The sequence below is a fragment of the Colius striatus genome, chromosome 5 (genome assembly GCF_028858725.1).
Source record: "Colius striatus isolate bColStr4 chromosome 5, bColStr4.1.hap1, whole genome shotgun sequence".
Taxonomy (NCBI): Eukaryota; Metazoa; Chordata; class Aves; order Coliiformes; family Coliidae; genus Colius; species Colius striatus.
In genome coordinates this window covers 42,216,682-42,244,432 of record NC_084763.1, presented here as the reverse complement: position 1 = coordinate 42,244,432, position 27,751 = coordinate 42,216,682, and the positions used below count along the sequence as shown (strand labels likewise).

The 27,751-nt window shown below is 41.4% G+C and overlaps 2 protein-coding genes across 3 annotated transcripts in view; one reads left to right on the top strand and one right to left on the bottom strand.

Annotated features, from left to right (window-relative positions):
- The window catches only part of LMBR1 (limb development membrane protein 1), an 81,641-nt gene extending 73,164 nt beyond the window's left edge, over window positions 1–8,477 (top strand). For both annotated transcript variants that reach the window (XM_061996226.1, XM_061996227.1), the window contains one exon: window positions 1,450–8,477. In XM_061996226.1, coding sequence (XP_061852210.1) covers window positions 1,450–1,532 — 83 coding nt within the window. In that variant the 3' untranslated portion in view covers window positions 1,533–8,477. The remainder of the gene's footprint in view (window positions 1–1,449) is intronic.
- A 1,737-nt stretch (window positions 8,478–10,214) lies between these two features.
- On the bottom strand, window positions 10,215–27,170 carry RNF32 (ring finger protein 32). The gene is given in 10 exon segments (XM_061997417.1): window positions 10,215–10,306; window positions 16,171–16,271; window positions 16,273–16,293; window positions 16,497–16,617; window positions 16,988–17,024; window positions 18,717–18,820; window positions 18,823–18,858; window positions 24,161–24,329; window positions 24,332–24,406; window positions 26,649–27,170. Coding segments are annotated over 10 exon segments (1,278 nt in total).
- Between the last annotated feature and the right edge of the window lie 581 nt (window positions 27,171–27,751).

The window sequence follows — 27,751 nt, the reverse complement described above, 5'->3', positions numbered from 1 at the left end:
TTTTGTGTACAACTGTTTTGACTGTAAAGGGATTACTTGATATAATGTAACGGCTGGTGTGGAGATTTGAAGAAAATAAATTAATGTCAGTCAGCAAAGGCTTATAGTAACATCTCATGAAACTTTAAAGTTTCTCTTGAGAAACTGATAATTCATGACACTTCACTGTATTGAACATACAGTGTTTAATAAAAAGTTATGTGTGTTTGAAGCAGATTAACCAATTTCAAAATGCAGGAGCAGTGAGATAGCATCATTCTAATGGAATTTTTAGAGATCTTTTTGGTCTCTTGCTATCACATATTGTGATTTCCTTGTAAATACTGTGATCAAAACGGAGAAGCAAAGCAGTTGGTAAAAGGTTTGCATTTGACATAAGTAGGGAGTTATAAAACCTGACAGGTTCCTGCCACAGACTGGGTTTGTTTTCAGCACTGTTTTTAATGGACACTGTTTGTTGGACACTGTCACATGGAATTCAAAGAGTGAGAACCAAAATTTGTGTGCTGGATGTGGTGACACTCAGGACTAGAGGCTAGTGGAGCATCATAACTATTAGTGGTAGATAAATTCCTGCTGCAGGTCTATCACCTAGGAATTGATCTGATATTGGGGCTTGGAAATAATACAATATTGGTTTCTTGGTAGTGCAGTCCATTTTGGAATTCCAGTGATGCAAGACATCTAACCTGGTACATCATGGTACTTCAGTAAAACATTCAATATAATCTATGCTTTATATTTTTTATCCTTTCTTTTAATAGAAACTTGATAAGAGTTTCCAGAGAAACTGTAGCAAGGAAGGAAAGACTGCCATCATGCCTCTTGTGAATAAAATACAGTTAAATTTTCCACCTTTCCCCACCTGCCCCCTAAAAAGAGTAGTTTAAGTACTTGCCTGGGGCAGGATGGGAGACTTTAATTAGCACTTGTAGTAGAGAACTGTGCCATGAGAACTGTGCCGTAAGAATGGCTGGAAATGGAGATGTACAAATCAGTAATAACATAGGTCTACAAATGTTATTAGATATGCAAGCAGTTTAGAGAGGTGATGGGGCCATCATCAGTGATCTTAAGATCAGCAGTGGATGTTTCTCCAAAAGATACTATAGTGTAAAGTAAACATTGTAGGTAATTATTTTTGCCTTTGTGGGTTGACAGAGTAAAGGATTGTAAGCCTTTCTTGGTTCTTAACGTGTAATTCTGTGATTGGAGCAATGTGGAGTTTGGCTTCTCTCCTTCCATACTCGGCCATTGTAATGGACTTTATAACTTAAAACACAACTGAGGGGATTTCCCAGCAGTAATTAGAATGTCAGTTCTGGTCTTCAGCACATGCTGAGGCCTTAAGCACAAAGCAGAGTTTGGTTCATATGTCATCTTTTGAATACTCACACGCGTGAAACACGGGAGAATCTGAGTTTTTCTTTGTTTTGCAATGTTTTGCAGGATTAGATAAACTTCACCTGTCAAACAATCCAAGGGACTCGGAGACAAAGCCATCTGCAAATGGGCATCAGAAAACACTGTGATTAACGATCACCTGCAATCAACAGAGCTGAAAACATCAACCTCACTGCATTCCTGTCATCTCATCAGCATTTTTATATTCATTTAGTTGTTGATAATTTGGGTCCAACCTTGTTTCATTTTTTAAATGCTGTCTGGTTCTGAGGAAGTGTGGTATATCAGATTCTTCTCTTTCCAGTGAACTTTTGGTTTATTTTTTTATTTCCCAGAAAGCTAATGCAGGAGGTGCCTTGAAGACTGGAAGCTGAAGAGAATAACTCATTCCTTTTTATTTGTCAACAGTCTCACATCTTTAAATATAAACCTGCTGCCATTTGAATGCACAGTACCTCCTGTGTAATACAGACACAGCTATAAAGGATAACATTGGGACTTGGTTAAAAAGAAAATAGACACACTTGAATCCCAATGCAACTATTACTGGAAATGTAGACTACCTGGAGTAGGTATCCCTGACAGTAGATAAATATTTCCACTAAGAACGTCTTAAAGATGACAGTAACGGACACAGCCCTGTGTCCCAGCCCTTGCTGGGAAGGCCAGTGTTTTCACCTGTCTGTTCTTAGCTAGAAATGTCAGGCTGCTTTACTGGTAGTCGACAATGTCTTATGAAACTGAGTGAAGTACAAGATGAAGATTAACTTCAGTGTTCAATCTGAGCCTAGTATGCTTTGTAAAAAGCTGCGTAGACCCCCTGTCACAGCTCTTACAGTTGTGTAAGCTATCGTGCCACGGAGGTCACTTACCCCACCAAGTACATCCCTGTAAAATTCTTTCTGAACTACTGTGTATAAGCAGTACTTGTAATCAATGCAAGTAGCACAGGCCTAGAAGGCTGCAATTGCAGTTTTTTACAATCTTCTTTAATTTGAAGTAAGTTATTTCTCTCAATTTATACTATATACTTATCAGGATTTCTGTTTAGTGACATACTCCAGTATCTTTCCCTACCCTGTTTTATAATGTACACATGGATATGTATATAAGCCTATATGTGTAGATATGGTAAATTACATTCTAAGCTGATAGAGATGATGTAGGTGGCTTGGTAAGTGAAACTCGTGTGTTCAGTCCTGGTAGTATGAATTTCTGCAGTGATACAGTTTAACTGCTCAGAGGCCTTAGATTCAGGGCAGCATCAGTGTGATGGTAACGTTGTTTTTCTTAATATTACTGCAGCCTTAGGAATCCTATAAAGCAGTTTATAGTAAAGAAAAAACACACCAACCAAACTTCAAGTAACTGTCCTGTTCTGCCAGAAGGAACCTTCAGGTGGGTTGGAATGGGACTGTTTGGTTTGTGCCCATTCCAGAGCAAGTTAGGTAACAGTCCTGCTCATTTGCCCTGTCTGCCTATGGTTTGAGGTCTTCAATGGGACAACTTTCTCTCAGTGGGGTTCTGAAGTGAGATAAACCTTGTGTCAGAGACTTTTTGCCTCTTTTCCTGGGATGACTGCTCTGGGCTGTAGACCTTACTGCTGTGTGTGTGAATGTGAGAGGTTTTTTTTTTTTTCCCCCCCCCTCTTGAGTACTTCAGAAATCAAGATCCAGTATGCACAAGGATTTCTGTGGTGGTTTTTTATTTTCCACATGCTTTTTCTGACTTGAAGTGGGACATGATGTAAATACTGCTGTAGTAAATATGATACTAGAGAGTTACTTTTTTTTTTGGGTGTGATTCGAACAAATTCAAGACTTATTAAACTGACTATTGATGTATTGTACTGAGTCTTGGAAGACAAAGTAAAATTGCTTGCTTTCACTGAGATTTACAATCATCTTTTCTGTTGAGTTGAATGCTGACATTTTAGTGATAAACTTTGAGTCAAAGTTCTGCAACTAAGAACAGGGAGCTGTAATCAAAAGTTGTTTTAAACTGTGTTTACATTTAAAATATTAGGAAGTTTATGATTTGGGGTGTTATTCAGGTTTCTCAAAGATTATAACCTTATGTTAACATTATAGTTAAAAATTACTGAAATGTATCCACTTGTCCATGCAAGTGATTGATTGTGTGACCAAAACTGGCCTTGTGTCTCAGTGAGGCTGGTGAACTGTGGTGTGAAAGGATGGCTAGCTCTATTGAAATATTTCTGTTAAAACTTTAAGACAGCTATTTAAATACACTCTGTGAAACTGAAGAAATGAATGTCAGGAAAAAAATCTAGGGAGAGTGAACCAGCATATATGTCATGCTTTTCATGCTTTTGGGGAGTTGTTTGTCCTGGCATCAATGACCCAAGAACATATAAAAAGATGAGATTATGTCTGCATGTGGCTTCTGAAAATGAGTTGGGCAATTACTTTAATTGAGCAGAGATAGTTCCTGCTGATAAGTACGCAAGTTTCAGATGAGACTTTAAAACTCTGGTGCAGAACAAGTGTCCAGCTTTGCCTGTACCCAGTACTTCTGCTGGCACCTGTAGTCAGGATTGTAGGGGTTAAGGCTGTGTTAGCGCAGGTTTTACAGTGAGATATAGAGGATGGTTAAGATGCTGTGTGGTTTCTAAGGTGGGTGAGAAATTCAGAACTACCTTGTGCAACTCCTGACAGTGTTTTGTTTAAAATCAGCTGTTCATATAGTGACACTGTCCACATTAAATATATGCCTCTGGCCTTGAAAATGACAAGTTTATGCAAAACTTCTTTATAGACACAATGCTACAAATACACAAGTGTAAGATACTTTTCACAGAAGCATATGGTCACTTAAATGCAAGCAAATGGTAATTCATTAATGGATATTGATGATACATTCCTAGTATTTTGACTCATGTAGAGTCAAGTGGTCTATACCTTCAAGGTATATACAGCTGATCTTAGTAACATTAACATCTGCCTCACTTCTTATGAGGCAAAAAGCACATAAATGCTTCCATCTTCAACTAGATGCCACACAAGACCAAAAAATTAGATGTAAGCTAAGTGTTTTAAGTTAGCTGTTTCTTGGCTTTATTCTGTGTCAGTAGCACAATGTTAAGTGTAGTGGCAGAACCATATTGTGGGATTTCTAAGCATAAAGCACACACTTATCACTTTAAGGTAAAGAAGAATAGTATTGGTTATTGTATGAGTAGCAGGTTTTGCATTCATATGAGGCTTTGTTTACTGTCTGTAATGTGATGTTTATCTTTGGCTGTGTTCTTCTGTGTTCTCCCTTTACCCTGTTGAGTGTTGCAGTATCATAGAAATTAAAGGATTTGACAAGTTGTTTTCCTTGTCTGGTTTGGAAGCACCACCTTGAGTAGTGTGGAGGCAGGGCTGTGTGCTGCAGGCAGGAGCTGTGTCAGCCTCGCGCTGATGGGATCAGCAGTGCACGGGCACTGCGCTGGCACTTCCTGTGGCTTGTGCCCAGGAGTGATGGGTGAGGGGCTGTGGCCTCCCTTGGCCCACTGGCCCTCCTGCTTGCCCATATGTGTCTGCAGCACCTGATGCTATTTCAGGTGCTCACCTGTGCACAGCCTTCTGCTGTGTAGTAAAGGCAAGATGACCCTTTCTTAAAGAATTTTCAATGTAAGCTAGAAAGGAATAAGATCAAAAAGAGTAGTTGGCTTCCTCATGCACATGTCTATCCTGGAATTTTAGGGGAATGGTGTAGGTTATTTTTTTTCTCTCTTTCCCTCCTCTTCCAGAAGCAGGATGGGCTCAGGCAGTGTATGTCAAGGCTCAGTGCACTAGCAGCTACGGTTTTGAAATACCAAATACAGGAAGGCAGCTAAACTCTATTTCACAGAGACTCTGGTTTTAAAATGGCAATTATTAAATCTAGGTAAAATCATCTAAGCAGAGAGAGTACACTAAGGCTGTGTTAATAATCTCTTTGAAAAGAAATGCACTTCATTTTGTTTAAAAAAGCATTGAGCTGTGAACCCTTAAATACTTCAAGACAATGAGATCCCCTACCCCTAGGGTTAGTATTTTTGTTGTTATTTTAGTGCTGACTTGAGACAATATTACATACAGGTTTACCTCCCCAGCCTGTACATTGCAGAAGCAGAAATGTTGGGCTCCTGAATATTGAATTTACTATTAGTAAACTGGCAAGTTACTGCAGTCACATTGACAGCATCTGGAATGTACAGAAATGCTGCTTCTGAATTCATCCAGTTAGGGAGAGCAATCCAAGCCACCCACCCTTGCCTACGTGGAGATGAGCTCTGCCATGTCTCCTCCCTTACCTTGGGCAGATGGTCTCTGAGGCCGTGATGCTCCTTTTCTCTTCAGGGTGTGAGGGGTTGGCCTGCGGCAGGTCCGTCTGCCACACACAGTTCTGGCTGCTCAGCTGGCTCATGTCTGACAGGGACAGTGGCCTCAGGGCTGGGGAGTTCCAGATAGTAGCTCTGAAGGTTCTTGAACTGTAGCTTTTCAGTTTTGGCTCTGTTTTGTTGGGGACAAAGTCTTCGCTCAGGATGTTCTGGTGGCGAGGGCTGCTCTGTGTTTAAGCAGCTTCTTACTGGCTCAAGAAGGGTGCAGAGTTCTTAACAGAACCATGTCCCCCAGACCACAGTCACCTGAGGACCTCCTACGAGTTTCATATTTACAATTCACACCTGACAATGTCTGTGAGAACCTTAGGAAGGAGCACGTATCTTCTGGGGAATTCACACTAAGTGTGGTTTCCAGAATCCCCACTATGCCCAATAATTGGGGAGGACAGTGTGAGGGAAATGAGATGGAGCTCACTTAAGCAAAAACATTGCTTTCCATTCTTTTTCTTTAAAATTCTGTATTGCTAAAAGCATATTTTAAATCCTTAAGTTCATGAAATTGAGAGGCTGAAGAAACTTGTTTCTAAATGTGCCCGTAGTTCTTGGAGACATTAACATCTTGCCTTTCCTTTTTTATGCTTTCCAGTCATGCACTATCTTATTTGATGGTGTAGGTGTTAAGAACAAATATTATTTGTGACGTAGGCTAAACATAAAACAACGAGAAGAGAACATAGATCTGCTGTATGACCAGTAAGAATACATCCTTAAATGGGAGGCACCTAAAAACTCTTTTTTCAAATGTGGTGTTAGTATATGGAAGTTAATTGTATGTTCTCTAAATATGCCAGTAGTTCACTAACACTGAAAAGAGCTTCATAAATTCTTAAACTCTGTTTTGTGATTCACAGTGCAACAGTATCTGTGACTTTAAACATACAGAAGCCTGTGGACTTTGGAGGATAGCTCTGTCTTGGCAACAGAAAACCTGAATTACCATATTTTTCTAAGTAATATTTTCAGTTCCATTTATTGCTCAGAGTTTAAGAAAATATATACATAGCATGAAATGTTTTAACAAATATAGTGGATGACTTCAAGCAGTCAAAGGAATAATGACAGAAATATTCTGTAAATGCTGATAATCCTGAGATTGAATTCCAGGCCATTTAAAAGCTATATCTGTAGGAAGGCCTCACAGAAACGTAGAAGATAGGAAATCCCAAATTTCAAATGCTTTCGGTATCTGGCTATTCATTTGTACCTACATGAGCACTTTGCTTCTAAATGTGGCATGTTAACCTTAAGCATTGCTGTTGCTTCCATCCCCACTACATTAAGTTTGGTGGTCGGCATCACTGGATGAAGCTGTTTGTGTCAGCTTTATTTGGCACTCCTCATGCAAGCACTGCTTCCCTAGATACCAGCTATTGAAGTATCTAGGCACTTGCTTTGGTTTCAATATCTTTCTTCTCCCTTGTAGTCTATACAGAGACATGGCCTAGTGAGAGATGTTCTTCCATTATGAAAATGCTGGTATTTATCCATTCACTTGTATTTGATCTGGTTTTTGCCACTACATTCCATTAGAACAATCCTGTCACTACAGTAGGTCCTCTAACAAATCACCACGAGCTCATGGAAGTTTGAATTGTGAATGAGAGGGGAAATGGCTTAGTTGCTGCATATATATGTTCCTTTAAATTTCAATAGCATGAGGCACTGTCCCGCTCCTCAGTGCACCTACAGCCAACTGAGCCCACAAGTGTCTTCCTTGTGCCCTGCCAGCAGTTCTGGCCATGCCTTACTGCCTTCAGGGCTGCAGATGGAGACCCATTGCCCCACAGGGCAGTGTGTAGTCTCATGCTTTGATTGAAGTCAGACTTTGCATGGTTCTGGGGCAGGACTCGCTGTGCTCTCTGTACCTTCTGTATCCCCGTCATGGAGCACGTGCTGGACCTTCTGTGTCCCATTCATTGAGCATGTTCTCTGTAGTTTGTCCCCACTCATTGAGCATGTGCTGGACCTTCTCTCTCCTTGTAAAGATGAGGAAAGTGGTGTGGTGGTGGATGTGATTTGTGATAAACTTTCTCCTCTCTGCCTTTATATAACAAAATCGAGGCCCTTTTCATTTTTTAAAGGTAGGTTTAAAAGTGTTTTTGTCATATTTGTCCTGATTCGTGTTGCTTTCAAAACAAATGGACAGAAAGTGAAGATACATTTGGGTCACAGATTTGAAATCTTCAGATGTATGAAACACTCGTACACAAAAAGTATGGCTAGGAAATGAGCATTGCTCTTGTCTTGGTGAAGCTTTGTGTCTCAATTCCCTGCTGAGGAGACTGTCCCATGTGTGCTGCTGGCCATCGCATCATGTGGAGGCAGCTTCACCCAGACTTGGGTGGTCCCATCACAAAAGCGCAGTCCTGAGCTGCTGCTCCTGTGGGCGCTGCTCGGACCTTCTCTCACCCACTTTCAGGTTTTCCATTGCAGTCTTAGGAGTTCAGTTTACAAAACAAAATACAAGAAGTACACACAGTCTTCATTGTGCATGAGGCTGAGGTGTGGAATGGAGTTGGTGGTTCCCTCTAGGTATCATCTGTGCTTGGGGCTTTGACTTCTGCAGCCTTGAGCAGCTGATGATGGTTCTTTCACATGGATGTGTCTTGGATAGAGGTAAAATACAGATGCTTGTAGTGTTACTGTGATAATTAGAACCATTTTCTGTTACATACCTTCTCCCCACCAAACCCCTCCAGGTTTATTATTTTTAGGTCATCGAGAGATCTGCTTTATAATGTTCTCAGTTGTGGATACTTGGCTGTGTTAGAAAACAAAATGGAAGCACTCTGCCGTGGCCTGGTTGGAATTTCTTTTGTGCAAAGCAGTGGTAACGTGCATTTTCCTTTGTTTGAAATATTACACTGAATGTTTTGTAGGAAGATATTTTTTTTACTGTGTTTTCAATAAAGTTTTAAGTGTGATTCCTAGTGGAGTTTTGGTTTTTAAAACTTTATTTTAAGCAATGAAAATTAAAAAAAAAATCATCTCCATGGCATTGGAAAGGGGCCTGTCAGCAGCTGGTGGTAGTAGTTGCATTCCTCTCCCTTACTGCTCCCCTGTCTAATGCATCTTTGCGTACATTAGATGGACTCAATGGTCAGGTTTTGAAAAATAGGAGATGTGTGGTATGTGAGTTTCTGTGCATCCCGAGGCTTTACAGCCCTGTGGTTAAGGCAGGTGCACAGATTAGTTTTACCTTTTAGGTAAAAAGGGTTTGTTTGCAGAAGATTACACTGAGAGCGTAATGTGTGAGTAGATTTCAGTAGCTTCACAGTTTGACAGAAGGACAATTTTTGTCTCTTAAAAACCTCAGTGGCTGTGGCAATACAGGGCCCCGGGGCCACACTGCGATGGCAGGGTCAGCCAACACTGCTCTTGACTTTGTTACAGGTGCAATGGACTGGGACAATCTGGGCTATGAGCACAACAAGCTGGGACAGTCTGGTACTTGACTGTCCTCGTGGCAAGTGCAGCGAGTTGGAGTGATGCCTTAATTGTACCTGGAACTGCTGTTGCCTGGGGAACATACCTGGAACTCCTGCTGTTCCGTAAACTGTTTGAAACTTAAACAGCTTCAGACTTGCCATTTCATGGAAATGGTTTTGAAGTTCAAGAATCAGGTGGCAGGAAGGGACCTGAACCAGCTGCACAGGATCAAATATCCCTCTATTATTGCTGGTATTTAACTGGCCTGGCAGGGAAGGGATATTCTAGTGTTGAATTGTCCAAGGTTTACAAAATGTCAAATGGTAACGGCCCATGCTGTGCTTTGAGCTTTACTTTGGTTCTCATGTGTCCATCGTGAGACAAGCATTTCTCCTTGCAGCAGCTTTTTCTGCACCTGAAAGGTTACATTTGAGCTGGGGCTCATCCCTGGGAAAGGGAAAAGGAAGGTGGGAGCGACAGAGGGAAGAGGAAGCTCCAAAGTACAGCTGTTGCTTGCTATGACCTGGGAGGTAGTTCAGCATGTGCTGTATATATCAATATTGGAGGATTTTCTTTTGATAATATGAGCAACATGAAAGACAAATAACTTCACTCTCCCTGGGAAAACCCTTTATATGCTTCAAAACTGTCTCTTTCTGGTGACAGCAGGATGAGCTGTAGGAGTGACTGGTGTGATACAGACATTTTGGCAAGAGATCCTGGACCCGAGTAAAAACAAACCTGGACTGAAACAGTGGAAGGTAAATACATCAGCAATATACTGTTTCCAGAGTTCAGATGTTCTGACTGTGATGTATTTAACATTTTGATTCTCAATTTTGTTGGCAGTCTCTTTGGGCTCTTTAACTGAGTAGGTGAGAGATGCTGCTGAGGTAAATGTCTGAACTATGAAGACTCTTTAATATTTCTGATTTGGAACAGATGGCCTAAAATTTAAGGAAAAAACACTAAAAAAAAATTAAAGCAGCTAATCAACCTGCATCTGGATCTTCTCCCAGTCAATGTCCCTTAATTAGTGTTTCCTTTCCTCTGACTGCTGAAACATATCTTGACTTAGAGCTAATCTCAGAAACAATTGTTCTTGGTGAATGTTGTAAAGAACTGAGCAGTTGAACCTGCAAAGCAAATGGACTGCTGTTTGGTTCAGAGTTACTTACAGGTGGTTTATATGCGGATGAATTGTGAGTGACTGGGCGTGAGGAGTTGCATGGTCATGGAATCCTGTTCCAATTAGCTGGTGTTGAGGGCTGATTCAGAGGTCAAAAGCATCAGGTGCCAGGACTCTGCTGGCAGACCATTACCCTGCAGAGACAGTACAGAGTTTTCCTCATTGCCTTCCCAGAACAGCTGTGCTGCTGTAAGCCAGGTGTCCTGCTGCATTAGAGATGATGAGTACAGGATGGTGCTGAGCATTGGTTATGTGGTGGGGGGCCAGTGGATCTGCTGCAGGGCTGGTTAAACCATGGCAACCAAGGGCAGAGCTGTTGCATGTGATGTCCTCGGCATGGACTTTTGTGACCTACTGCCATAAATATGTTTTGCATCTTGCACATAGGCCTAAGCAACCCAGTTGATCTGTCTGAAGATGCTCTCATCAGCACTCAGCAAAATAAAAACCTAAAAGCAATGTCCTTGCCTTGAGCCCAAGCCCAGTTTACTGGGCCTGCTTCTCTTACTGCTCCCACAGTAACTTGAAAGCTCTGCAGGGAGTCACATCAGTCTGAGATGTGCCTCTGCTTGTAAACGCTTTCAGCAGTTTCAAGGAACATTTCCACACCTGTACTGTGCCCAATACCATGCGAGCTCTTCTTTCCAGACATTTCCCTGGGGGAGAACTTGGTGAGGGAACAAGGAGCCATCTCTTTAGGGTGGAGGGCATGGGAAGCAGGAGGTGAGGTGGCAGATGGGTTCTTGTCAAGGTCCCCCAGCCTGATGGCACCTGAACACTTCCCTATTGTTTCATTTCACCTCTTCTTTTGTAACTTCTCTTTCTCAGGACATGTGCTCCCTTACAACTGCTGAACTGACCTTTCACAGCATATATCAAAATGTTCAAAAGGAAATTTTCTAGACACAAAGCTATCAAGAACCTTAATGCAACAAAAACCATCTGAAAAGCTCCCTTGACATTCTAAGATTTCATTTACTTCTTAAATTTCCTAAGTTTCCATCTAAACTCTGACAAAATCTTTGTTGGTTAATATTTGGAGTGTTTTTTAGAAAAAAAATCTTTGCACATAATGTGTAAATACGAAAATGTCTTCCAGTGAAACTCACTGTGTTTCCCAATGAGGAGTTTAGAGATAAACACTCGAAGTGTCCGGGTAAGGGAGATAGTGAAACCTATCATGTGAGGGAAGTTGTGTGCTTCTTGACATTGGATTTGATTCAGTGTATTCTTTTTATTTGGTGGTCTGAGGCACTGTTGAGACCTGTCATGACTGACCCAATTTCCCAAATATGCCAGTACATTGAAAGGATATGTCCATTTGTCAATACAAATCAGCTTTAGTTTTCTTGATAGTAAATGCTCATGTATCAACTTCACGTTGGCTTCTGATACTATCTCCCATCACATCCTCATCAGAAAGCTCAGGCAGTGTTGGATGAGTAGACGGTGAGGTGGATCAAGAACTGGCTGAATGACAGAGCCCAGACAGTGATGATCAGTGGAGCTGAGTTAAGTTAGAGGCCTGTGGCCAGCGGGATTCCACAGGGATCAGTTCTTGGGCCAGTCTTGTTCAACATCTTCATCAACGACCTGGATGAGGGGACAGAGTGTACCCTCAGCAAGTTCCCTGATGACACCAAACTGGGAGGACTGGCTGATTCCCCAGAGGCTGTGCTGCCATTCAGTGGGATCTCAACCGGCTTGACAGTTGGGCAGAGAGGAACCTCATGAGGTTCAACTAGGGCAAGTGCAGAGTCCTACATCTGGGAAGGAACAACCCCATGCACCAGGACATGGGGTTTGACCTGCTGGAGAGCAGCTCTGCAGAGAGAGACCTGGGAGTGCTGGTTGATAATAAACTAACCATGAGCCAGCACTGTGCCCTTGTGGCCAAGAAGGCCAATGGCATCCTGGGGTGCATCAAGAAGAGTGTGGCCAGCAGCTAGGGGGAGTTTCTGCTCCCCCTGTACTCTGCCCTGGTGAGGCCTCATCTGGAGTCCTGTGTCCAGTTCTGGGCTCCCCAGCTCACGAGAGACAGGGAACTTCTGGAGGGAGTCCAGTGTAGGGCCACCAAGATGATCAGGGCACTGGAACATCTTCCTGAAGGCTGCGGGAACTGGGGCTTTTCAGCCTGGAGAAGAGGACACTGAGGGGGGACCTCATTAATATTTGAAATATGTATGTCAGGAGGGTGGAGCAATGCTTTTTTCTACTGTATCCAGTGACAGAACAAGGGGTAATGGACAAAAGCTGGAACACAAAGTTTTTAATGTTCAGGTGAGGGAGCTCTGGCACAGGCTGTCCAGGGAGGGTGTGAGGTCTCCTTCCTTGGAGGTTCTTCAAGGCCTGCCTGGACATGTCCTTGTGTGACCTGATCTAAGTGGACCTGCTTTGGCAGGGGGATTGGACTAGATGATCTCTAAAGGTCCCTTCCAGCTCCTACCATTCTGTGATTCTGTGGAAAAAAAAAAATCAAGAAGGAAAAAAATATCCCTCCCCTGAGCCCCCTTGTATAGTCTATTTATTTAAATCATAGGGTGGTAGGAAAAACAGCAGACTCTCCTGTACTGTGTGAGAGAATTTGATGTCTGACAAGGAGCAGGTGGGTTGTTTGTGTTCCCCTCATGACTGCTCACTGACAAGAAAGAAAAAACCTGAACATGCACCCTGACCTTCAGTGGTATGTGTAAACCAAAACCCACCCAAATAAGAATCCTAGTGCAGGTCTCCTTCAATATTTACATACTGTGGTCTCCAGATAATGCCAAACAATGATACTGGGAGCTTCCTAAAAAAGAGGTGAAATACTAATGCACTATGCTTGAATCAAGTTATGTTGCAGTATTTTAATGAGACTATGTATTTAGTTAAGCATGAAGAGTTCTAGGATGTTATATCTGAACTGTGGTTCCATAGGTTCTAGAACTATGCTAAATAGCATATATTCCATGCTGCTATTTAACTGCTCTGTTTAGTTTAAAAATCTGACTTCAGGAAGAACAGTGTAAAATCACCTGTAAACCTTAACGTAATTCATGATTTCTGCTCAACACTGAGTAAAGGTTGATCCATTTGAAGAGACTTTGGGTCCTGATTTGTGCTTGGTCATTTATAGTGGCATCAAACTTGAAGAGACCTGAGGAGCTTTCATAAGAAAGCTCAGGGGATGGAACAAAGCTAGAGCAGCCTCAACCATGCTTTCTAATAGCCTCTCAGGACCAACATGTGAGGAAAAGCAACCACGTTTTAACTCTGACATTACCCAGTGTCTACTTCTGTGAATGTGAGAGCAACACAGGCAGTTGGGGTCAGCTCCAGTATGGGGCCTGTCTTTGTGGACTCTGTGACTAGAGAGGGGCTTCTGAGGAGAGCTAACCCAGGAGAGCCGAGAGCAGGAGCAGAGAGGGGCTGGGGTGGCATGAAGCAGCAGGGCTCCCTTTATGCCTGTACTTCTTATTCCTTTCTCCCTCAACAGGGAGAAGCCCTATGCTTCTTCCCTGAGCTTGCTCTTGTGTTTCTCTTCCCCCTGAAGTCTAACTGAAATTTAACCCTAAATTGTTGCTAACTGGCAAACCAGTGTGAACTATCACAGCAAACGGAAAGGAAATAGGCATCTTGTGGACTTTGTTAACGTGTTCTAGGATTTAAATACTATAATCCTGCTGTGCTTTAATGCATAATCACCTTTTCTATTTCTTTTTCCCCCTAGAACAACAAAAACTGATGAACTGAATTTATCTCTGAAACCACCATGCCTCAGTATTTTATACCTTGACTTCTTAAAACTTGGCTAGGATGGCACAAATGGAATATCTGAAAAACTCTTATCGGTGTGCAAAACAACATCAGTCACCTGTACAGCAGCACCAGGCTATGATAAAATAAAACGATGAAACAAAGCACCGAGGTGAACTTTGTCCACAGGGGAAGCCTTTTTAAGTGATCCGGTGTCAGCAAATTGCTTACTAATGTGTTGACTTATGGCAACCCTAAAAAGTAAAATGAAAAGGCTGGAATTTACAGCGTATCAATGAATCAGTTGATAAGCTTTTACCGGTTTAATTTCCTCCTAGTTTTGCTGCTTGGAGCCCCTTCAAGTTAGCAACAGAATGTTTACCATCTCTGTGTGATAAAGGAAGTCAAAGGACTAAACAAATTCCAGGACCATTATATTGTTTGGTGAAATTTAAATTAAAATCCTTGGGAGAAATCATGTGAAAGGAAGAAATGAAAGTCAACGGCATCATTTTGGAACGGCTTACCTCGCTTCCTAAACAATGGCAAGATTTTTAGCCAAGATGGAGATCACGTACTGTGTTTGAACAGATTTAATTGCACCAATAAAAGGGTATGCCACAATTAAAAGACATACAGAAGTGACATTTACAGGTAGGATCAAAGACATTTGCTACCTAGCATGCTGAAGCAACACCCTGCACTCTGTGTATAGTAGTGCTAAAACGTAGCCCACTTTGGTTTCAGTGACTTTTCTTATCTCCTTTGATCTAGATTATGAAAAATGTTAACGATAGGTGCAATAAGGGCTAACCTGAAGCACCCTGAAAGGTTAGGGTGTCCTTCCTAGCACCATTTTTTTCAAAATCATGGTTCTTATTTCATGGTATTTATTTAACCATATGAAACTTGAGCTTTAACCTTTGTGATCCTTCAGATGAGCTTGGGTGATGAACAATCACATTTTGGTGGGGTTTTTTTTCCAGTCTCAGGGTTAAGGCTGAGCATGGTATTTTCTCTCTCTCCCCTGCAAAACAGCGGTACCAGTTTGAAAATAGCCTGTCCTATCACTCCCAGGGTAAAGGTAGAACATAGCAAGAGAGGGTCTTTGCCTCCAAACCTCTCCTCCAACAGGATGCAACCAGTAAGTGGGAGAAGCAGTGACAGACTGACAGAAACAAAGTTTTTTCTGCACTCAGAGAAAATGAAACCCCCCCCACCTGAACAACAGATTTAAGTGTTGGTTTAAACCTACCATGAATTTAGCTTGCATCTTGGGTAAGAGTATTCTCCTAGTTGCATGCATGCGCTTAAATGGCTGGTAATCTCTGTTAACCAGGCTGTGTGGTCATCTGTACTGGAAAATGACTTCTGTCACTCCTGTTGCTGAGGATGTGTCAGACCAGCTTTTGTTACTGCTGGACTGGCTGTTACTAAACTGAGGAAAGACTACAAGTTGGCAAAGGAGGAGTTGAGGATTGCACAGGGATCCTGTAGAAGCTCTGTGCTCAAAGGGTCCTTGCAAAATGCTTGCACCTGATTTGGTCTGTTTGAATGGAGTCAGGACCCGAATTTATTATGGCCTGACTTGCATATGTGCAGATATTGGAGAAGAGCAAAGCTATGGAATGGAGATATGCAGTTCAGTGTCCCATGAGAGAACAATGGCAGTGAAAAGTTATACAATGTCTACCTATTGTAGATGTATTTGTTTCCCCCCCATACTATATCCCCTGTATATAATTTTGTAGGAAAACAATTTGTGTGACTTATAAAGAGAGGAAAATCCAGAGCCTCCCAAAAAGCCCACTGTTGTTGGCCCAGGCAAAAGGAAGTCCTTAAAAGAAAATATTTAAATTATTTTCTGTACTTACGTGTCTTAAGAGGACAGAATGAAGAGAGTAACAAAACAAACGAGTGTCTCCAGTGCTGCCTGTTTGATAGGAGTAAGAGAGAACAAATGAAAAAGCAGAGAGTTGCTATTCAGGGATTTTCATTTAAGGGAGCTGAATCAGACCAAAGAAAGAAGCAAATGTAACCATCTCAAAGAACTATTCTCTTAATTTGCTATCTTTAGGAGGCTCTGTTTTTCTCAAGTTTTTATACCACTTTCTAACATCCCCTCCAGGAAGCCTGAATTCTGTAAGACACAAATTTGCTCACGAAGAGGAAACTCAAACTTACGTAACTTTACTATTTCTATGAAACAGTAGTTGTATGCATTTTTAATTTTTACCTTTTGTGTAGTGCATTAATTCTCTCTGTTCTCTTATATTAAAGTTTTAGCACATTTGGAACATTATTCAGAAAGAATTATTGTTCAGCGACAGAAATGAGACTTACCTAATAGTGCACTTTATTTTAAATAAGCATAGCCCATCAGGTATTCCTTTGGTCTGACACCCCTCTGTCCTGCACATAGGACAAGACCTTTTATATGTAAATATTTCAAAGGCTTTCAGGCCTTGTAGTTATTTACCATGTATTTCATATCATTAGAACAGATGACATGGGACTAATTATAGAATGTTTGATAATGAATCCCTGAACACTACAGGATGCATGTATTTATAATTTAAAACATTAAAAGAATTTGATAATTCTATGTAGTCACACAAAATTTCATGAATTAAACTATTCCTCTTTAGTAGCCAAATATCTCTAGCTCAGTTACAAACTGTGTTTTCCTATATGGTTTAAAAAAAATGGTAGTAGTCATAAAATAGCCTTAAATGATATTTCCTATCATAAAAATCTGGAATAATTGAGATATTCAGTTGAAGTAGTTAAAACACTCCTGTAGTATGTGCTTGAATAGTTACCTAGAAATATACTTGCTTTATGGGATACATGGGAACACAAAAGCAGCACCTGTTTCTCAAAGAAAAAAAATCAAACCAACCAAACCTGACTTTTCAGCTTTTAGAATGATTTAAGTAAAAAATGCTGACAAGAAAAATTCTGACTGCCTGAAAGGTCACCAGTTTCTTTCTGTTACTACCACAGTCTTTCCAGCCAAAATAAAATTAGTCTTCTATAGAAGTTACTTAATATATTACATGTTAAACAAGTATGTGAATTTTGTGTCAACAACACTTGGAGTGGCAGAAAGCACGAAATACCAACTGCTGCTGCCTGGAGGAAACGATTATAAACCAAGTACTTCAAATGACAGCTGATTAATTTTTTTTTCCCTCTTCCCCACAGATGTGTTAAATTTCAAGAAGTGATATACATCAAATGCAGCATTTCACACATAGAAGAAAAAAACAAACAAAAAAGAAAGCATGTTCACAGGCTACAAGAAAACTTCACCTTTATCTGAACTAAATTCCCACCAAAAGCTGATCATCTCTATCCTGACAAAAGATACAGAGTTGGACAAAAAAGGCAGTTGGCTCTTAGAGGAAGGAAAAACTGGGAAAGGAGTGAAAACCAGAACAAGTAGTTTGCACTATTGAGCTGGCAAACACAAAAGGATTAATGGCTAGCAGCCAGCTGAAGGGAAAGCTTTCAGATACAGTGCCTTTTTTCCTTTGGGGGAGAAAAGCTAAAGAAAGGCTGGGGACAAAAAGAATTCCAGAGGCCTTTCCTTTTTTGTGCCAAATTTGAAGTAACCTTTTTAATGAGTGATGTCTTTTGCTCTCTCTTGTCAGGCTTTGGACTTTCAGAGTAGCCAGAAGTTGGCAGAATGGTCTTTTGCCAGATCCATCCCACCTGTCTGTGGACAATTGTACACCTTCAGTTAATGTCTATGAATATGACGCAAAAGCCCTGTATTGAAGGTTATTAAAATACCTTGATTCACAGCACAGACTTGGCTTTAAAAAAGCCTTCAAGAAAAATTAAGAGAGAACAGGTACCAAAAACCATCCTAAAATGCACTGGGGAAAGGAACTTAAAAGCAGTTGGAATAATTTTACTCACCATCTTCACCTCTGTGAAACAGCATTCCTCTTCAATCAGTCCTTTGTCCCTTTTCCTTAATATTTTCAAGATGACATGAGAGAATCTAATAAAGCACAAGGTATTTGTGCTTATGCTTACACATATTCATGGAATAAAGCCATCTAGGTAAAATGCAAGCACTTCTTCAGATAACCTAAGGAAGTGACTGACTGCTATTAAGAGTACACTTACTGCCATTTCCCAAACAAGTAACTATTGAACCGCAATTAAAAAAACTTGTGAGAAAACAAAATGTATCTTCAATTGTCTAATTAGTGAATATTTACCATTCTGATGAATGAAGGCTGGGATTATATCTAACAGGATCTTCAGTGGAGCAGAACATGCTTTCCAAGAACAGATAAAAGGGCTAACTACCTTCTCATTTACTGGCTGAATAGCAGTGAACAGGACCAACTTCTCTCTACCCTATCATGTCCAAAATGCTTTCAGAGTTGGCCTCTGATAGCTGAGTCCACCTATTAAATGATACATGCTGTCTTACAGTAGTATCTTTCCTTCCTTGCTTTCTCCAGCTAATGATTTTTAGCAGTAGTTCTGGCAAAAAGAAGTCTTTCATGTGTAGTCCACACAATTACGTATTTATACATGCACCTGAGATTGAAGTGCAAATCCTTTCCAGCACATTGACCAAGGCTGTATGGAGTCTCCACACTGTGAGCACCTCTGCTTTATTTTCACCCATTCTTCAGCAGTTATGGCTAGGAAGGAGGCTCAACCAGGCCTAACTTCTGAGCTGCAGACAGAAACAACAAAAAATCTCTGAATAATACATGCAGATGCAGACAACTGATTTTTTTCATGTGAAATCCACTGATGATACATTTATTTGAAAACACTTTATAAGTCTACTTCATGTAAAGCTATCATCAGACAAACCACATCTTACTATTAGCTACTAATTAGGCAGGCAACATCTTGCTATTAATTAGCTGTTTGGTAATTGTCAGAATCTCTTTTATATACAGGGTTAAGAGAAGATTTTTTTTTAATGTAAACTTTTACCTGCCAAATAATTTGAGCTTATTTTGATATCTTTTCACAGCTATTATGATGGGGATTATTAACAAGGCACAATAATGTAATTTCAAGTCATCAGCAGAAACAAATCCTTCAACATTACAGTTTTGCATTCTAAAAAGAAAAACCAAAGTGGTAAAATAAAAAATTTGCTGCTGCAAAATATTGAAGTTTAATGAAACTTTGCCAGATGCAAGAGACATAAAGAGCATAAAGAAACAAAGTGATGGTCACAAGGCACCAGTCTGTGATAGTGTCACTGTGATTGCTGACCTTGTTCATCTCAAATGATAACTGTGAGAAGCTGTGTGCTGCATGTCCATTCAGTGAGACCTTGACTGGCTTAAGAGTTGGGCAAAGAGGAACTTCATGAGATTCAATAAGGACAAGTGCAGAGTCCTGCACCTGGGGAGGAACAACCCCATGCACCAGGACAGGCTGGGGATTGACCTGCTGGAGAGCAGCTCTGCAGAGAGAGACCTGGGAGTGCTGGTTGATAATAAGCTAACCATGAGCCAGCAATGTGCCCTCGTGGCCAAGAAGGCCAATGGCATCTTGGGATGCATCAAGAAGAGTGTGGGCAGCAGGTTGAGGGAGGTTCTGCTCCCCCTGTACTCTGCCCTGGTGAGGCCTCATCTGGAGTCCTGTGTCCAGTTTTGGGCTCCCCAGCTCAAGACTGACACGGAACTTCTGGAGAGAGTCCAGCAAATGGCTACAAAGATGATCAAGGGACTGGAACATCTCTCTTATGAGGAAAGGCTGTGGCATCTGGGGCTGTTTAGCCTGGAGAAGACTAAGGGGGGGATCTTATTAATGCTTATACATACCCAAAGGGCAGGTGTTGAGAGGATGGGGTGAGTCTTTTTTCTGTAGTGTCCAGTGACAGGACAAGGGGTAATGGGCACAATGGGTCCTGGAACACAGGATGTTCCACTTGAACACGATGAGAAACTTCTTTGCTGTTCAGGTGAGTGAGCCCTGGCACAGGCTGCCCAGGGAGGGTGTGGAGTCTCCTTCTCTGGAGGTTTTTCAAACCCTCCTGGACACATTCCTCCATCAAGGTGAACCTGCTTTAGTGGGGGATTGTACTGGATGATCTATAGAGGTCCCTTCCAACCCCCACCATTCTGTTCTGTGAAATCTCTGCCTTCTCAGGAATGGAATCCATGAATATACCTACAATATTATCCACCCTGCCCCAACAAATGGCAGATGAAGTGAAAACCAGATGCTAGTAGGTACAGCAAATAAGAGATCTTTGTCATCTTTGAAGGCCAGAGGAAGCAGCTTGTGTGAACTGACCAAAGCCAATGTAAGAATGTTCAAGGTACATGTAACAAGCCAGTAATGTGGATCCATAATGAGACCTCAGTGGTATTTGCTAAAACCAGAAAGGAACATGCACTCCTTAGAATGTGAGCTGATGACACACAGATGAGAGTTTTTGTTCTAAATGGGAAGGAAAGGGTCAACTCTCATTCATACAAAATTTTTTGCATAAACCAGATATTAATAAGCAGTACTTACTGTATTAGCTTTCAAAACCCCACCAGACACTTTGTGTATCCAAAGCCATTATAGCAGTTAGTCACGAAAAGGAATGTGAGAAATCAAAGAATGAGGTTTTGGTGATCCACTTGGTCCTTATTGTAGGATATAATTTGTTAATTTTTGAGGCAAAAATTCTGCTCCCGAGCTCATCCATCTACAGATGTAGATCATTAATCATTTAAGATTTGCAGAAAACTGTCTTTGAGCTTTTTAAATGAACTTTTGTGAGGTACTAAAAGAATGATAAGGAATACTTTTTTTCCCTTTAGTTGAACGATCTGCCTAACCTGCTTCCTTGTGAGTTTACGACATCCTTCAGATGTAAATCAATTTGATTCCATATCTTAGACCAACAGGATGGCTTTGACATTTTAAGCTAGGTCAGTTTATGCTTCTGGAACAAAGTGGGAAGCACTTTCCCTACATGTGGTTTGGTTCACACAGACTCCAGCTTGTTACTTTTTTTACCTTTGTAAAGGTATCTGATTGAAGGCAGGCAACACATGTAAATTGAAAAGAAAACGTTAATCCATGAATGCCACAGATTATGTCGGTAGGCACAATGTTGCAGTTCCTGGGCAACTTCATAGACAGACTCAACTCCAGCACTTCCACACATGTGGGAGCTCACAGCTCTGCCTGCAGGCTATGGGCTGGGATTCAAATCGCTCCATGTCAAGCAGCACATTCAGTCTTAATGTACAATAGCATTCTCTATCAATTTTGGTGCAGTAAGATGCTTTTACCTGGTACTCTTGATGATGAAAAATAAGATGAGCTTTAAGAGTAATATGAAGGATTCTGCAAACTTTTTAGAGTCTAAAAGTGTAAACTCTAAAAGTGTATTTTGCTGAAAGGTTATGCATAAGTTACTGAAATTGGCAGCTGAGTGACAAGAAAGTTTTCCTAACCAGGGGTGCCTTTCCTCTTGACCACTCAACACAGGTCAGTGTTTCTGCTACAAAAGAAGGATCAAATTATAAAGGACACAATAAAAGTTTCACTAAAAACGTATATAAAGTTTCATCTGACAGTAATACCTGAGACTGTGAGTTAATAAGGAAATAAGATCCTGTTTTGATAGTCCAATATGCACAAGTGATGATGAGAAAGTCTGGAGACACAGGCAGTGAACAAGACAGTAAACCAGTCAGAGCATGAAAGACAGTATTACAACATAACAAGATGCCTATTTTTGACCTTCTTCCAAGCACTGTGGTCAGAAGCTGTTTTAAGGAAGACAATGAGATGGCTTTGTGGAAAGTCTTCTGTGTACCCCCAGGGTAAGGAAAAATGCTTATATAAAACTTTCACAAATGGATGATTAAAGCTGCCAAGTGGGAACAGACTGGCATCAAAACCTAACTTCTAAATAATATGAACCAGACGGGATATTTGTGAGGGACAGGCTCTACAGGTGTTTAGAAAGCTTTCATACAACATAGTTGATGAAGGGAAATAGGCAGCAGGACACACAAAAAGGCATAAGTGGTTGAAGCAAAAGTCTCTACGAAGAAATTCCCAAAGCAGCCCTTTGAATGAACATGAGCAATGGAAGGCTACATTCATCACAGCTCAAGACATCTAAGAGTTTTCATCCTTATGCATCAAGTTTACAAGTCCAACCCATTTACCAACACATCTATTTACAATCAACTGAGTTTATCCTAAAATGGACATTCACAAAGTGATCACGTATATTAACCAGTAAGCTATTATTATCTGATTTTAGGACTCAACTCCTACTGCGAAAAGTGTAATGACAGAGGCCTGTGAGATCCTGTTTGATAAACCATGAACTCAAGGAGAAAAAGTTGTGTTAAACTACATTTTCAAAGTTTTTTCACAGCTGTAAGGCTTAAACCACACAGTTCTTACTACAACGAGGAAACTTGACACAAACCTTTCAAACTGATGTGAAACTACAGGTGAAAACACTAATAAGCAAAACCAAGGCACAATTACAATTGAAAAACATCTTTCAGCACAGTCTTTCCTGTCGCTTGCACAAATATTCACATGGGGCATTTCAGCCAATCATGTCATTTAAAGAGAAAATACTTTTGTCTTTCTTATAACTGCAGAGAACGTGCTCACACTTGGGCTGCATTTTTTTCACTGCAACCTTTAGCTTCAGTAATCACTCATTATTTATATTTGTGTTAACCCCAGTACCTCTCTGCTGTTTTTTCTCCCCAACTATTCTCTCTTCTTTCAAATTCCTCTTCAAAATGAACCAAAGAAAACCCCCTCCCATCTTTATAACTATAACCATGTAAGCATAGTAATAATCAGATGGTCTTTCTACTTTTGTCCTGTCACTTGCTACACACACTTGGGTGTATTGTTACCCTCTTAACGTTCAGCTGATTGCAAAAGGCAGATGCCTGTGCTTGTATGGAGACTCAGTGGTTTACCTGGTTCTCTTCAGAGCTGGGACTACTGTGACAGTTACTATAGCAAAGGCAATGTGATCTTCAGAGAAGCTTTAACAAAAACAAAAGCAAACCAAACACAATTACAAATTATGATGAAAGTTTATTATGCTTAAAACTGCAAACAGTGGAGCCCAAAGGTCCTTTAGGAAATGCCTAATCAAGACAACAAAAGGATGGAGATGACAATACTATAAAAACCTTTAGGAAAAGGACTGAAACTGATAGGCAGGATGCCCATTTGAAGCACATTTGGAGTCCTGGTCTATTAAGATGCTCCCTGGCTTTGTTTTTTTAAGCAATATTGTCTGTCACTGCTGTACAACTTCAGTATTATAATACATTTAAAAATGAGTTTTCTCACCAGGCATCATTCCAAGCCCTCACATCTGTGACTTTTATCTTGTTGCATGTTTGCTTCTAAATTTGAAAAAGGTATTTAACTACAGGTGTTAATTCTTCCTGGGTTTAGCCCCAGGACCATTGTAAAAACAAACCTTTTTAATTTTGAGTAAAGGTGGGTATATATTAAGAAAGAATACATTTAATGCAGCACTTGTAAATGTCTTTTTACTGAGTAAGGAACAAACCAAACTATTTCAAACAGACTTAAAAAACCCACCCTTAATACTAAAACATTCATCCAAACAAGGACAGTATCAAAATTACTATTGTTTGTTTGACACTAGAAGGTAAAGAAAGATTTGACAGTCAGTATATAAAACATATTTTAAAATGTCTAGAGGAATTCCCACCTCTTAATGATGAATTCTTCTTCATCAAGATGACCTACTTTCTTCATTTTTACCTTCCCTGTAACAAGAACAATATTTTAAAATACATTTTGAGTATGGAAATACACATCCAAGCAATTGCTTATCTGACAGCCTAAACTGATGAATTTTGACAAATTTTAAACCAAAACTTCATGCTGTTTAATATTAAATTATCTTATCGAACAGAAAGGTTAGCTTCCTCATTGCAATTTATTTTAAATAAAGCCAAACATTCGGTAATAATACAGTGGCTTACCTAACGTTAGCTCTGGAGGACTCAGATCAAGAACAGACTCCCTTCCTGCATCTTCCTTGTTTCTGTGCTGAGTTCTCTTTTCTCTTAGTCCACTATCTATGAGTTTGCAAGTGTTCTTGGTACTCCTTCTCTTTGATTTAAAAGCACCTGCTAATGAAAGATCCCAGATCCCTGATGACTGTGTATTATGTGATCCTGTAAAGCAACTGCAGAAACTGCTATCATCTCTTGTTTGGAGGAGCGGCCCTAAAAAGAAAAAAACCCAAACCCAACTTGAATAATTATTGTTATAAATGATTTGAAAACATATATATTATACTAAATTAAAAGAAATTCTGCTCTTAGACAGTATTTTTGTCTCGTCAGAAGCTTTCATACACGTGCAACTCCCGTACTTGAAGTCTAACATACAATTAGCATAATGTGAAATTTAAGATTGATGTTTCTGACACATCATAGTTTTAACTTATAGTCAAATGAAATCTTTGATTTATCATTTATATTAAATAAAATACCAGTAATTTAAAAGTTCTAATTACTGAGCCCATAATTATTATATGCAACAAACTCATTATGGACTATAAAAGTTTGGCATGCCCCAGCACATTTTTACTTCAATATAATTAGAAACAATCCCAAAGGCTAACCTTGCCTTCCAGAATACTGAGTATAAACAAGAATATATTATTTTTTATACAGGGAATGGCCCTATCGACTTACTCCTCCATTTCTCCCCACGTCTGCCTTATTTTAAAAGATGTGAAATCATACCTTGTGAAAACTGTGATGCTCTGTTGATAATCTTTAGTTGATTTTACAAGAGTCAAGTGCCTCTACAAACAGACATGTACAAGAACTTGAATAATACTTCTCAGCAGGCACAGGCTCATCAATAGTGGAAGAGAAAGCTACAATTTCACTTGTTTTCTCCTAGATCTATCATGGGAGACAGCTTAACATATACTCCAGTGAAAGTTGTGATCAATGGGGTAGGGTCTAGTTGGAGTATCTAGTATGTATCTAGTGGAGTCCCTCAGGGGTCGGTGCTGGGACGAGTACTGTTCAATATATTCATTAATACCCTTGCTGAGGGAACAGAAGCACTGTCAGCAAGTTTGCTGATGATGTTAAACTAGGGGGAGTGGCTGACACACCAGAAGGCTGTGCTGCCATTCAATGAGACCTGGACAGGCTGGAGAGTTGGGCAGAGAGAAATCTAATGAAATTCAACAGGGCAAGTGTAGAGTCTTTCATCTGGGAAAGAATAACCCCATGCACCAGTACAGGTTGGGATGAACTGTTAGAGAGTAGTGTAGGGGAAGGGACCTGGGAGTCCTGGTGGACAGCAGGATGAGCATGAGCCAGCAATGTGCCCTTGTGGCCAAGAAGGCCAGTGGCATCCTGGGGTGTATCAGAAGGGCTGTGGGCAGTAGTTTGAGAGAGGTTCTCCTCCCCCTCTAGTCTGCCCTTGTGAGATCGCATCTGGAATATTGTGTCCAGTTCTAGACCTCTCAGTTCAAGGACAGGGAGCTGCTGGAGAGAATTCAGCACAGGGCCACAAAGATGATGAAGCATCTCCCTTGTGATGAAAGGCTGAGAGAGCTGGGGCTCTTCAGCTTAGAGGAGACTGAGGGGTGATCTCATTAATGTTTACAAATACATAAAGGGTGGGTGTCAGGAGGATGGAGCCAGGCTGTTCTCAGTGATGTCCAATGATAGGATAAAGGGCAATGGGTATAAGCTGGAATATAAAAGGTTGTAAAGAAATTCAGGGAAGAATTTTTTCACTATGAGGGTGATGGAGCAGTGTAACAGGCTGCCCAGATGGGTGTGGAGTCTCCTTCTCTGAGGACATTCAAAACCCGGATGAGTTCCTGTGTGACCTACTCTAGGTGGTCCTGCTCTGGCAGGGGGGTTGGACTGGATGACCTTTCAAGGTCACTTGAAAGTGTTCAGTGTTCCGTGTCTTCTGAGGTCCCTTCCAGCCCTTGAGAGTCTGTGATTCTGTGAGAGAAGTTCACTCTGAATCCACAAACCACCAACTATGCCCCTCTCCTGTCAGCCTTATCTCAGCTCCAGTGCACTGTTTGTAATGTATGCAGAATAGCTTTAGCAGGAATGGCACTAGTAACAAATTTCAAGCTGAACTGAGGGAAAAATATGGTGGTAGCAATAAAACCCATTCAACTGTTCCATCAAACTAGTTTATTCTAGAAAAGGAAGCCTGCGATACATTGAGAAAGGATTATGTTAGCAACCCCTCTGGGGCTGAAGCTGCTGCATTGTGATCTTAACACCCTTGACAGCATAGCAGGAAAAGCCATGGGGTGGCTCGGTAGAGTGCAGGCAGAGGGTCAGGTGACACCCTTTAACACTGTCTGTGGAAAACGGGGGCCACTGCCTACAGCCCTGTTCCGTTGCAGTGCACAGCTGTACCTCCTGCTGCCACAGCCGATCCTGTGCTCCCCAAGTGATGGCCCCAGGCTACCTCTGGGTGGCCAGAGTGGCAGCACTGGCACCATTGCCCTTGCATGCCCTGTCCCGGGGCGGGAGGAGGGCATCGAGCGCTTCCAGCCAGGCCAAGCTGCCGGGCCACCTCACGGCACCGCCGACCCTGCTCCTGGCCTCGCACCTTGCCTGTGCCCTCGTCACTCCTTTTTACCTCTCGCACCTTTTGTAGCCCACCGACCTCGCCCGCGCCCGACACGGCGCTGCCGCGGCCCCACCGGCCGCCCGCGCTCTCGGGCCGGCTGTCGCGGCCGCGGATGGGACGCGGGAATGTGCTGAAGGGAAGAGTGCTGAGGGGAGGGAAGGGTGCCGAGCGGAGGGAAGGGTGCCGAGCGGAAAGGTCCCGAGCAGATGTGTCTCTCGTCAGGGTACTGGCGGCGGCCGTCGCTTCCCCCGGCCCGGCCGCCGCGGCTGCTTGTAAGATGTTCCTGCAAATGGCTCGGTAATGGCTCGGGGCGGGGCTTCCCCTAACACTGACGCTCAACAGTTTCTTGTAGCTCATCCTTGCTGTTCAGTGTTTCTCTCCCTTTAGTGCCAGTGCCTTTGTTGTAACGTGGGAGTTGGTAGCATGCGTTAGTGATAGCCTTCCATGGGCATTTTGACCTGAAAAACTATTTTTAACTCCACATCTTTCAATTTTTGATATATATTTTTAATTTCAGAGCAGTTTTTAACCTGGCAGATGGTAAGATGCCAGTAAGACCTTACCACTTTATACTACCACCTGAAAGGTTGTAGCAGGGTGGGGGGCTGTCTCTTCTCCCAAGTAACAAAAGGAAATGGCCTCCAGTTGTGCCAGGGGAGGCCTGGATTGGATATCAGGAAAAAACCACTGAAAAGGTTGTCAAGCATTGGCATAGACTGCCCAGGGAAGTAGTTGAGTCACTGTCCTTGAAACTGTTTAAAAGAGTATAGACATGGCACTTATGGACATGGTTTAGTGGTGGACTTGGTAGTGTTAGATAAACAGTTGGAGTGGATGATCTTTAAGGTTTTTTCCAACTTAAATGATTCTGTGATTGTAAGACCCTGTGATTATCGTACATGCAGGTCTTCCTTCAGCAGTGGCCTTTTAGCAGAGCT